Raw genomic sequence first — 12,425 nt, 5'->3', positions numbered from 1 at the left:
TTTATTAAATTCAAAAGTTGAGTTTATTAAATATTAAATTTTGGAGGTGATAAATTCAAGGAGTTGAATTTATAATTTAAATATTAAATTCAAATGTTGAATTTATAAGGGATTTAAATTAAATGTAATGGGTATATGTATAATGGGCTTGTAGAACTACAAGACCAACATACATATTATTATTAAGGTTCTTAATTGGACTTTAAAAGATTAATTAATTATACTAGTTGGACTAGAATTAGTTGAACTAGAATAATTAATTGATTAAGCTCATTAAATATTTAATTTAATTAATGAGGTCTAAGCTTATATATATGTGTATTAGGCTTAGGGTTAAATACAATTTATTCACAATTTTGAAAAACCCTAGCCTCCACCACCTTGATTCTTATTTAGAAACTTGCATCCAAGAGTTTCATAATTTGGCATGAAAATATTTGTAGAATCTTTAATTGATTTAATTATCTAATTAATTAAGTAACTTGAAGATTAGACATAATGATAAGGATTTTTTATCCTTGTTTTACGTGAAGGGCATCCAAAAATCTTTTGGCAAGTTTTTAATAAACTTTCAGCTCTTCCAATTTCAAGGGGTGCTCTCTCGAAAATTTTTTCCTTGTTGCAAGAAAAATTCGGATTAAGTCGATCTCTTCTTCGTATTCAATCTCTACGCAAAAGTTCTTCTAAATTTCTAGTGCAATTTAGAAGATGAACAAATCATCTAGTCGTAGACCTTATTAGAAGAATACACAAAAGAGATAAAAAAAAAGTTCGTAGGGAATTCATCAAAAGCTATATCCGCTAATCCCGGAATAGTTGGAGCCTAGTAATCTATGGTATATCGATTTACTTCCTATGAATGTTTAATTGTTAAAACCATACAAGTGCCCAAACATATATACATCTTGAATGTCAAGATCTAAAATTTTTAAGACTTCCGCTGCGTTTAGACACGAGAAAACCGAGATCCAACAGAAACAACATATGTATATATGCAAAATTATATATATTTTATAATTTTTAGACCTAAATTTTTATCTGCTAATACTACATGTCTAGTTTCACAAAAAAACAACAGATTTTGTTTCCCTTTATAATTTTCAGACCCAAATTTTAGGATCAAATTTTTACCTGCTATACAGTAATACCCAGATAAATAGTCTATAAACTTTTGTACAATGCTTTCTCCTCACGAGATCATTAAGAGTCATTTCAATCTATATTACTTACCGTTTCATCTTCCATATTCTCTAATAAATCCATAATTTCACCAAATATTAGATTCGTTTTCTCTTTCAATGTTCGTCGATCAATATATTGTTTTTAAATTTTGTGTCATTTTTGCGATCGATGATGAATTCATGCTTATTTTTCGGCTGTAGATTTTATATTTTATATCAGATTTTGTTTTGATTGCTGGTTTAGTACGTGTTCTTCATCATTTTTACGGCGTTTTCCCATCAATTAGCATGTGCTTCTTGCCGTGTGTAGCTTGTGTTTGAACATTGGAACACATTATTTATGGCTCTAATTAACCGATGTACTTTTTTTTTTTGCTTTGTTAATTATAAATGTTGTTATCTACACTGAACCAAGATCCTGGCTTTGCAGTTGCTCTTAATTATTCTTAACTATAAAATCAATTTTTTTTAAATATTTGTCAAACATATTTTCAGTTCTAAAAACATTTCTATTGAATAGTTGTCCAAACACATATTTATTTCTAAAGAGTATGTCTTTTGAGAAACGATTTTACGGATCTATATCCATTAAACGAATCGACGAGGTCCATGCCTAGAGTAAAAGAATAATATTTTTGCATAAAAATAATATTTTTCATGGGTCAGATCAAATATAATATTTGTCTCATAAAATTGACCGATGAGACGAATTAATATGAGTTTTTGTGATTCTTAAAACAACTTTTCAAACATTTTATAAAATTTTTGTGAAAAACAAGAGTATTTGTGTGTGAATCAGATTATTAAGATATGGTGTTGTGAGAACAATCATTGATTGACAAATCAATCAAATTTGCCAAGAAAGAAATAAGAGATAGGGCTGTGTCATTTGATGGTGTGGTAGCCATTCATTCCATACCTTAAATTCGTTTGTCTTTTTTAAGGTGAAAATCTGGTTGGTTGTCTTCAAGTCACGTGAATGGCTAACCCTTTGAGCCACTTGGAGATAATCGTTTCATTCTTCTTAGAACACAAATATTTTTATTTATAAAATAGAAAGATCAGAAAAAACAAATGTGATCTCATAAATTGGATTATGGTCCTCATATTAATTAGTCAAAATTAGATCTAAGTATAATAGCTAGGCTTCTTTTGTATTTTTAATCTCTTTTTTTCTTAAGTATAAATATGGTGCATAATCTTGTTGACGTGGAATCGAACATTGCTAAAATATCCGTTGTCATGTTTGTAATACTGCGAGAAAAAAAAAAGACAAAGTGTAAAAGATGGTTAAAACCTAATTTAGACCAACTTAGGGGATGCAATTTTTTTCCTCACTAAAAATACAAGTTTTATCGATGAAAATACGTATCGATGAACGACAAAATTCTTGAACACACTGCTCCTAACATACTTACATTCTCTTAACCTATTGAATGATCGCATTTCCTCCTTTTAAAGAGTTTGCCTGAGAACACTAGTCATTCAAGAAAGTTGCCTCCCTTTCCATTCATATGGTAATGGACCTAAACGCCTATCCTTCGCCTCCTCCTATTGTGCCAATTAAATATGATGATCAAGATCAAGAAACTCATCCTTTTGTGCCAAACAATCAAGCTTCTTCTTCTTCTTCTTCTTCTTCATCATCTTGTGTATTCTTCCATACAATTCAAGATCCAACGGGACGCCGTTACCGACAGCAGTTATGCCCACTTCAGCATCACCAGGTAAATGATCTACTTATCTAAAAGTTTTAACATGTCAACACTAAAGAAAATGGAAACAAAATTTTATATATGCATGTGATCATTGGTTTTGATCTCAGGACCACAACTATGGTTACAATGGAGGACCTTCAACGGCATACGAGGTCAAGTGGAAGAAAGAAGATCATGGAGTTCCACCGGAGATCGAATGGAGGGACGATATTAATCCAGTGAAGTGGATGTCATCTTCAATGCAGAAGATGAAGAAGAACCATGGTGGATTAGGCCTAAACCTAAGTAGCAATGGAACAATAAAGAAATCCTCTTTGGAGACAGATTTAAGCAACAATAATTCCTCATATGACAGTATCCCAATTAGGGTTTGTTCAGATTGCAACACAACCAAGACTCCTCTTTGGAGAACTGGTCCTAAAGGCCCCAAGGTATTCATATTTATATTATTCTTTTAGAATGCATACATTTCATACAAAAAATAAAATTGGTAATTAAAACAATCCAATAAAAAAAAACTTTACTTAATTTTGTTTGCAAATGAACATGGTATCTATTAATAATGATACGAAGTTTCAACTATAAATTTTGTGGCTGTTTCATGTTCACAGTCACTTTGTAACGCGTGCGGGATCAAGCAAAGGAAGGCAAGACGGGCGGCCATGGCTGCAGCTGCCGCCAACTGTGGGGTCGTTGCCACCGATAAGTCACCGCTACTCGCTAAAATCAAGATGCAACACAAAGAGAAGGCAACAGGCAAATATCCGAAGGCTTCACTGCTCATGAAACGCAGCGAAATGGAGCAATGTGAGGCTGATATTGCCGGTGGATCTAAATCTAATATTGGACAGAAGAAGCTCGGTAATTTCGAGGAGTTGTTGATGAAGTTGAGCAAGAACTTGACATTTCACAGGGCGTTTCCTGAAGATGAAAAGGATGCAGCTATTCTTCTCATGGCTCTATCTTCTGGCCTGCTTCACGGTTGATCACAAGCAAGCAGGCACGGCCGGAACCAGGATTTCGCATTCATCCGTGGTATCAAATTTTTTAATCCAACTCTTCCCTGAAAATCGAAAGATAATCTAAATTTGACGTCCGATCAAATATAATAAGTTCGTAGATGTTAATAGCTCCAATAAAGCATAAGTTTCTAAATTTCTGGGTTGATTTTCATCTTTTTTTCCTTTAAATTTCTTGATTTAGAGAGTAATAAAGTCGATGAAATGAGCTAAATTTCTTTTGCTGATCGAGTGAACGAGGTTTTGTGTGGTGGCACGTAATTTAAGTGCGTATCTTAATCGACTTATGATATGAAATTGTTCAGCTTGTCCCTTTTATTACATCAGATAATATTGGAGGAAAACACAAAATTAGCATCTAAGCAGCAAGTTTTTCATTTTTAGTTTTATTATCGGTCGATTTACAATAACAATGTCCGACTTCACATCAGTAATTTCTAACGATTTACAGCCATCGATATCCAAATGGGTAAATTATAATCGACATATTCGAAACTAGATTCAGATTTAATGGCTTCCTGATCTAGATGGTGGGCAACTTCGCTTATCGTTCTCCGCAATATGAAGTAACAATAGAAACTCCGGACTTTGCAACATGCATGGTCTGGATTTCAGTTATAAGATTTTTCTTCCAAACGAAAATCCTCCACCGGTTGATTTATCGTACCTAAATAATTTTGAAATACTAAAACAGTAGGGAGGCGAAAGGAAACCATTTTTAAAAAAGAGTGTGTGTGTATCTTTTAAAATTACATCTCGTATAAGACGGTCTTATAAGTCTGTATCAACAGAATAATTGACCTGATACATACTTAAACTAAAAGATAATATTTTTGACATAAAAAAGTCGTGAGACGGTCCTAGAAGTTGTGCATAAGATTTTAGTGAACTTTTAATAGCAAATCAGTTGGGTAATGTAGTGGCTAAACCCATCATTCCAATTAGTGCCAACAAGTCTCTTTACTTTTTCAAGAAACGACGAAACCTAAATGAATTTGGGCCTCATGAGGTTGTTGGGCTTCACGAGAAAATTGTAAATCCAATATTATTTACAATTTGTAAAGCGGAAATGACATTATTCTTCGTATAATTAAAAAAAAAAAATCTTTTATGTTGTATTCAGATGGAAGAATTTGGAATTTGTGAGAGGATTTTAAATTAAAGATGAATTTCAAATGATTAAGTTGGAGAATGAATTTGAAATTGAAACAAAAATATATATTTGAGCAGTGTAATTTCAAATCCTTCGTCATAATGTTGATGGATATGAGATATTCTTCGATTCAAACACAACTTTGTAATTGATTCGCGCAATATCATAAATTTAAATTATACAAACTTATCAAGGAGGTTCGTTTTTCAACAAACTTTGGCTAGTCCACAAATACATCAGGTTATTCCCTAGATTTATGTATTTATGTGAATTACTCTATTGTAATTTTTCATCGAGCTCATGTCAGGATTTCGACTTATAAAATTCATTATAGACACAAACATAACATTTAGACCGCTCCTCTCAATAAAATCAGTTATTGTGGTAAGTTTAATGTGTGTTTATATTGAATGCAATCTTTTATGAGTTTAAATCTAAATGCCTTGTGATCACACAGCATGCATGCTCATATTTTATAAAATGATGTTACATGTACGTCAATATTTGTATATTAAATCTCACATCACGAAAAAAACAATAAAAAAATTTAATTTGTTATAATCTCATGACATATTGAATATATTTCTCATAATAATTATAACAAAATATCACGATATAATTATATAATATCGATGTAGGATATATATGATGTATGTTTGGCGTTATCCTATTTTATATTTGGGGGAGGGAAATGATGTATTTTATTATTGAAATTGTAATTTTTGAAATTATTTTTGGAAACAAGAACAAGAACGAGACTTTTGGATTCATAGAAAGACTTCAGAAAATAAATATATAATGAGTATGAGACGGTCTCACGAATCTTTATCTGTGAAACGAGTCAACCTTACCGATATTCACAATAAAAAGTAATACTCTTAGTATAAAAAGTAATACTTTTTCATGGATGACCCAAATAAGATATATCTCACAAAATACAACTCGTAAGACCGTCTCACACAAGTTTTTCAGTTTTTGTCAAATATAATTAACAATTGACATTGTTTTGGGGATATATATTAATTTTAATCTGCAAATTCTATTGAATTGCCCCATGCCAAACAATGAGGACAATTTTAATTATGCCAAACACTTATGTGAGACGATTTTACGGGTCGTATTTTGTGAGACAAATATCTTATTTGAGTCATTCATAAAAAAAAATTACTTTTTATCCTAAAGGTATTACTTTTTATTATGAATATCGGTAGGATTGACACGTCTCACATATAAAGATTCGTGAGACTGTCTCACAATAGACCTACTATTTAATTTTCGTGGATCCAAAGATTCGGACTCGATAATTATTATTATAGATTTGAAATATCTAACTTCAAATTCATTTATCCAAATAGAACCGAAAGATCAAATGCTAAACAGTGGCATTGAATTTATACACTGCCAGTTAAAAGAACTTTACGTAGAAAAGGCTACAAAATCTAACACTGTAAGTGACCCCTTTGGAGTCATTATTCATTACTCTGGCACATGATCCAATTTTCCACCACTCTCGAAAACTATATGATCCCCATCTCTTATCAGCTCTATATCTTCAATCGTCGCCCCATCTTGGGTCGAAACTTTAGACGGGGAAAAACCATACTTTTTCATGCAAATTTCGAGTAGTTCTTTGAAGCTCTGTGGTAGCAGCACGAGCTTACCCGAAAAATCTCCTTTTTCGGGGCAACTGATAGTCACTCTGGCTGAGTAGGCTACGGTAGTCACGGCATCTGCAGTATTCTCTGTAGATAAAAGCAAGTTATTCCCCCCAGCTTGTGCTGCTGACATGATCCCAAATAAAGAATTGTAGAAATTATTCATCCTTCGTCTGGGACGAGAGCTGCCCCAGGATCCATCATGTCCTGGAGACGTGCCACCATGAATTATTGGTAGAATAGTTGGCTCGCTTCTATGTCTTCCAACAAAACGAACCCCATGACGTCCTTCTGGAACCGAGGGGGTTGATTTGTCGTTGGATGATTTATAGGATTCAAAAAGTTGCTTAATATCATCATGACCTTGTTGATCAGCCAGATCCCTCGGTGACCACCCATTCTCGTCCTGTTTATCGATATCTGCACCATGTTCGAGCAGAAATTTGACTATTTCTACGTTGCCTTCACCAACAGAAACGTGGAGAGCCGTGTTTCCATTACTCCTTGGTCTAGTCACGTCCCCACCACAACGAATGATTTCCTTGATCAAGTCTAAATTATTTTGTTCGGCAGCTAAACATGAATATAGACCTATGTCACCAGATGTTAGTTTAGCACCATTATCTGAGAGTAGCTTAATAACCGGTTTGTGCATGCTGACCATGGCTTCCCATAGCGGTACAATTCCGTCGGAGTCTGCAAACGAGATATTACGACATGTCAATCTAATACCATCTCCACTGGGGGAAAAAGCACAAAATAAGTCAACTCACAAGTGAGACATGTTCAACAAATAAGTTAACACGTCCCTTTGAAGTGTGGGGTCAAATGATCTACAATTATGATACCATAGTTGTATATTTCTGCAAAGTGTCCATTTTAGGTAAAGTCGACGATAATAAAACTAATACAATTATTCGACAAAATGACAGATGATAATATTTAATCACAAAGCAGACTCCAGAAGTCAGCTTATTTGAAACCAAATGGAAAAAAATAATTGTGTTATACTATTCACTCCAACCATATATTAATGAAAAAACAAAATTATCTATGTGTATTTGTAGACGTGTGTATTAATAGAATAAGGAGGTTCATTGTCATGTATTCACCACATCAAGTCAGCTGATAATAATTCTGATCATGACATGAGGATAAGTATGGAAAGGTCAACCCAGAGATTTTAAGGAAATATAAACAAAAAAATAAAGTATGAAACTATTGGTAAGTGATTAAGTAAACTATTGCCCAATGTAGCATAATAAAAACCAAAACAGAGAAACTTTGTGGAATATGCATAAACGAAGGGGTGGTTCTTTTTAACGAAATACTAAAGTATCCGAATGATGTTCCTCGGAAAGGGTCAACCACGTGATTGATCACGTCTAAAAGTTATGAAATTTAGTTCGATGTTAAATGAACAAACAAATAATTGTGCACTAATGGTGGGGTAATTCGTAAAAGATCAGTAAGCCAAATGAATTTGATATAACAGGATTGACAATGATTTACTTCTAATTGTTGCAGTAGAAGGTGGCCTCAAATTAGCTATACCTGATGCTCAAGAACGAAAAGCCCCACATATGCTTGTATTGATTTATCTTGTAAGAGTAAGAAATTAAAGCTTGTTGTAATCATTAAAAAAACTTCGACAATTACCTCGGCAATTGGGATCGGCCCCAAAGTCTAGCAAAAGAAGCGCACAGTTTTCATTTCCTGTCGATGCTGCTATGTGCTGAACATACATACAATGCAAATTAATTAAGCAAATGTTCCAAGAGTTCTTAAGAAATATAAACTCATACTCACAAGTGCTGTTCTTCCATTATTATCTGATTCATTCGGATCTAGACCTCTCTTTAACAAGTGATGCAGCAGCAAGTCGTCTCCTCTAAGTGCAGCGAAACATAAAGTGAGAGGTAGGTCCATTCTTCCTCGAGCGAGCATGTTCTCAGTCTCTAGCAAAACCCCCTCCATCATGGGGTCCTTAAGTTCCTTCAAATGCTGATAAAAGAGAAAAATCAAATCTCATTGTGAATTTTTAACATCAAAATTTAATTTACCTGGTTTAATCTAAGCCACGACATAAAAAAAAGTCAAATTTGTCAGAAACCTGTAGAAGATTGTTCATAATAATGGTCCCATCTCCAACATTGGCTTGAATAATGTTTAAAAATGTGGTACGATTCAACCGCAATAGCTGGCTCAATCTTTTGGTTCGCACTGTGAAGAGTTGAGGCCTATAACACAGTACACCTATCTCTCCACAAAGATCGCCATTTTTTGCCTCCCCATAAGCCTGAAATAATTTGCTTCAATTTTAATATGATTTTTTTTTAGTAAAAACATAAACATCTTAGATTAACGAACCTGTTCAACTCCGTTTTTCTGAACCATTAGATCCTGCAAAACGATAGATAGGTAATAAAAAAACGCATTAAAAGGTTGGATCAAGAAGCTAGCCCAAATGATTTTTGCTAGCCACAGCCATTCAAGTTTGATTTCAAGAAAATGTGAGAAAGGGAAAAGCAAAAGAAAAAGAAAAAAACAAAACAAAACTTTACCACTGCCCCAGTGACGAGAATATAAAAGTCGGTAGGAGCTTCATTCTGCAGGATTACGTCCTCTTTGGGAGGGAAATATTCAGCTTTCATCTCAGAGACCTTTTAGTTCAAAGAAGTATAAGGAGTGGTATTGATAACATATGAATGCAAAAAGGGAATCTGAGTTATGGAAAATCACCAGCTGGAAGATTAGATCATTGGACACTCCACGAAACAAGTATACCTTGTCTACTAAAGAGTAGAATAGGAAATGGGAAATACTCGACCGAATCGCCTTTGGGAGCGAATCGAGAGTCTCTTGCTGCTGCAGGCCCTCCGAATCAGTTCGGAACTTTAAGCACAAATGTGAAAGCATCTGATCCTGGAGGCGAACCGGCAGATGATTCCTTTGTGCGAAACTTGAGGCAGCTTGAATGGTATCTCTCTACTTAAACAAACCAAATTATTAAAGAACCATACCACATTAATCGTGTGCCTGTTAAGAAATTAGAGTAGCAAAATTTACTTACAAATTGTCGAGTCTTACTGGTCCCATGGACAACCAAATTTGTCATGTTCCCAATCAAATATGCGGTAAGTCCCAAGTTAAAAAGCATGTAGAAAATGTCGAATATCATCTCCCTCATATTTTCGGCATGCAAGTCTCCATAGCCAACAGTAGTAAGAGTCGTGATGGACCAGTATATCGAAGTGACATAACGAATCCACAGGCTTTCTTGAAGGAAATTTTCCATCGCTGCTCCGATCCATGTTTTTCTCGGATCATGGTGACGAGCGTAATTAGAGGCTAGTAGATAATAGAAACAACCAGCACAATGAACTGCAAAAAGAGTAACCTACACCGAGAAATGATAAAAGTTCAACAATACGAATCTCCATTTCGTTCACCCAAAATTTCCAAATGCATCTTGTTTGTGCTTACGCATATAAGCTTCGCGCACCGGACCCAAAAGTAGTTGAAATGTCTATCCTTCTCCAATCTGTTTAGACATGAAAATTAAATAGCTACACATAAAAAAGACACCACAGTCATTAATTCTTCACAATAGAACATAAATATTTTTTACCGTTTAAACAAGGCACCAACTCTTCTGAGACGCCATAGTCGAAGCATGTTGAATAAGCCATACGCCCGTAAAGGTTTTGGGGAGATTTTTTGTGCAAGTTCGGAAGGGATTGTAGATATGACATCGAAAACCAACCAAGAAGTCGTGTACTTCCAAGCAATCTGTTTCCGGTCATCAACCAGGAGATACGTAGATTTATCAAGGTAAGCTACAAAGAATGTAAGCACGATATCTATAGCAAAGAATCCATTAACAACGTTATCAATGATGGAGAGCGGTGCACGTGGTTTATCAAGAAAACCAAATTCAAAGGGAGAGACCCAAGCAGTGTAGACAACCAGAATAACGAGATAGGTCTCCCATGCTCTGCAAAACAATTAAAACAAAAAGGCCCGCTTTTTAGGGAAAAATGGGAGTGGAGGAATTTAATCATAAAACACATTTTGAAATGGGAATATAATACAAAAAGATTATCATAGGGCCAAACCAGAGTTGCTCCCTGTTTTACCATCATTCATTATGGCGAAAAGTCAACTAAATAAAAGAATACAATCGGTGGAATATCCGTTAATGGGTGCAGTAAAATCTTGCAAGATTCACAAAGAAGTTAAAAAAGAAAATGGCAAGATATTCAACCATAGAAAAACTTTTAGAGTTCTGTATCTGGGAGCTTACTAATTGCATCCGCATGAATTAGGTGAAAAAGCTAACTTTTAACGATGCAACACACCACCTACATCTGCCAAAACAGCCTAACTTCAAGAATATTCAACCACTGACATAAACCAAGAGAGAAAAACAAGAATGTCACGGTCCAAAACGAAGACCATTGACCAGTAAAACACACGATACTAGAATCACAAAAAAAATACACTCACACGAAGAGGGAAAAAAAAGAATTGCGTCGCATGAAAGGCCATAGTGTCAAGAAAAGGCACACAACCCGAACAACAGAACACATCCAAATTCACACAGAAAGGACCAAAGAGAAGAGATCTCCACCGCGTGAGATATCATAGTCTCAAAGAATACATCAAAATACACACTCAAACACACATGTATCTGGGTATCTCAATAAGAGTGCACGAAAACAAAGAGGGTTCTCGAAAAAGACAAAGATAAACCTGTAATGGCGATCATATGGCGAAATAATGAAAGAACGAAGCTTTACTCTACGGTTGCTTCTAGCGCCAAGAGAAGGAAGAATCCCAGTTGAGATGCTGTAGTGGCTTCCTTCTCTCGACAACTGTTCGATCTCTTGTAATTCTGCACCACCGCCGCCGCACATTGAGACCCTAAACAATCCTCCTCCGGCTTCGCCCCGGTTGCCATAGACCTCCCCCATTAACTGTGGCAGAGATTTTGGAAGCTTTCCCTTGTAACTTCGGTTCAATCTTGGTTGTATCTATATATATAGCGCAGTTTGGGTACCAAGGAGCCCAAGAAAATATTCAAAGCTACAATCTTGGCTCGTGTCCCCACACAAATTCACTCCCTACAAAAGTCTTCGTTTGACACCCACACAGCTCTTGGCATTGTATTATTATTATTATTATTAATCATTATTAGAAGTAGCATGCACCAATCTGGTTACAATAATTGGTTTAAAAATATATTTCACTTATTTAATAATTTGTTCGTCGGTCGAATCGGTTCGATTTTATAAAATTTTATTTCAATTTTTGGTTTAAAATATATAATCCGATATCTAAATCATTTACTTCATTTCGATTCAGTTTCCTATTAAAAAAGTTTGGTTCTCTCGATTAGGCTTAGACATATAATTAAAATATATTTTAAAATATAAACATGTTTTTTTGGTTAATTTTTCTGCTAAAACTTGTACACTTAGGGTGTGTTTGGTTGGATGGATTAAATAAGGATAGATTAATAGTCCAATATTTATCGTTAAAATTTTAAGATGTTTTAATAATCATTTTGACCCGGTTTAAGATCCAATTTTATTAATCAAATAGTTATCCATAAAATTAGATCTTAAACCGGGTCAAAATGATTATTAAAACAACTTAAAATTTTAACGATAAATATTGGACTATTAATCTATCCT

General features: G+C 34.4%; 2 protein-coding genes across 4 annotated transcripts; one reads left to right on the top strand and one right to left on the bottom strand.

Moving 5' to 3' along the window:
- Positions 1-2,695: 2,695 nt before the first annotated feature.
- Positions 2,696-4,213, top strand: LOC140818124 (putative GATA transcription factor 22). The gene is made up of 3 exons (XM_073177981.1): positions 2,696-2,908; positions 3,007-3,330; positions 3,511-4,213. Exons 1-3 carry the CDS (start codon positions 2,696-2,698, stop codon positions 3,883-3,885), a joined length of 912 nt encoding a protein of 303 aa, XP_073034082.1. The 3' UTR covers positions 3,886-4,213.
- Positions 4,214-6,420: 2,207 nt separating this feature from the next.
- On the bottom strand, positions 6,421-11,865 carry LOC140818151 (potassium channel AKT1-like). Of its 3 annotated transcripts, XM_073178018.1 has the most exons (12): positions 11,482-11,865; positions 10,615-10,723; positions 10,358-10,518; positions 10,213-10,270; positions 9,800-10,126; positions 9,469-9,714; positions 9,291-9,389; positions 9,097-9,129; positions 8,840-9,025; positions 8,536-8,730; positions 8,386-8,461; positions 6,421-7,422 (listed from the first exon to the last, which is right to left on the bottom strand). In XM_073178018.1, exons 1-12 carry the CDS (start codon positions 11,700-11,702, stop codon positions 6,548-6,550), a joined length of 2,586 nt encoding a protein of 861 aa, XP_073034119.1. In that variant the 5' UTR covers positions 11,703-11,865; the 3' UTR covers positions 6,421-6,547. The 3 variants fall into 3 exon arrangements, with proteins under 3 accessions (XP_073034119.1, XP_073034117.1, XP_073034120.1); XM_073178016.1 differs by having other exon boundaries at positions 6,422-7,422; positions 10,358-10,723; positions 11,482-11,864; XM_073178019.1 differs by lacking the exon at positions 10,615-10,723 and having other exon boundaries at positions 6,424-7,422; positions 11,482-11,619.
- Between the last annotated feature and the right edge of the window lie 560 nt (positions 11,866-12,425).

The sequence above is a fragment of the Primulina eburnea genome, chromosome 17 (assembly GCF_022965805.1).
Source record: "Primulina eburnea isolate SZY01 chromosome 17, ASM2296580v1, whole genome shotgun sequence".
NCBI lineage: Eukaryota > Viridiplantae > Streptophyta > Magnoliopsida > Lamiales > Gesneriaceae > Primulina > Primulina eburnea.
This window is presented reverse-complemented; position numbering and strand designations above follow the sequence as displayed.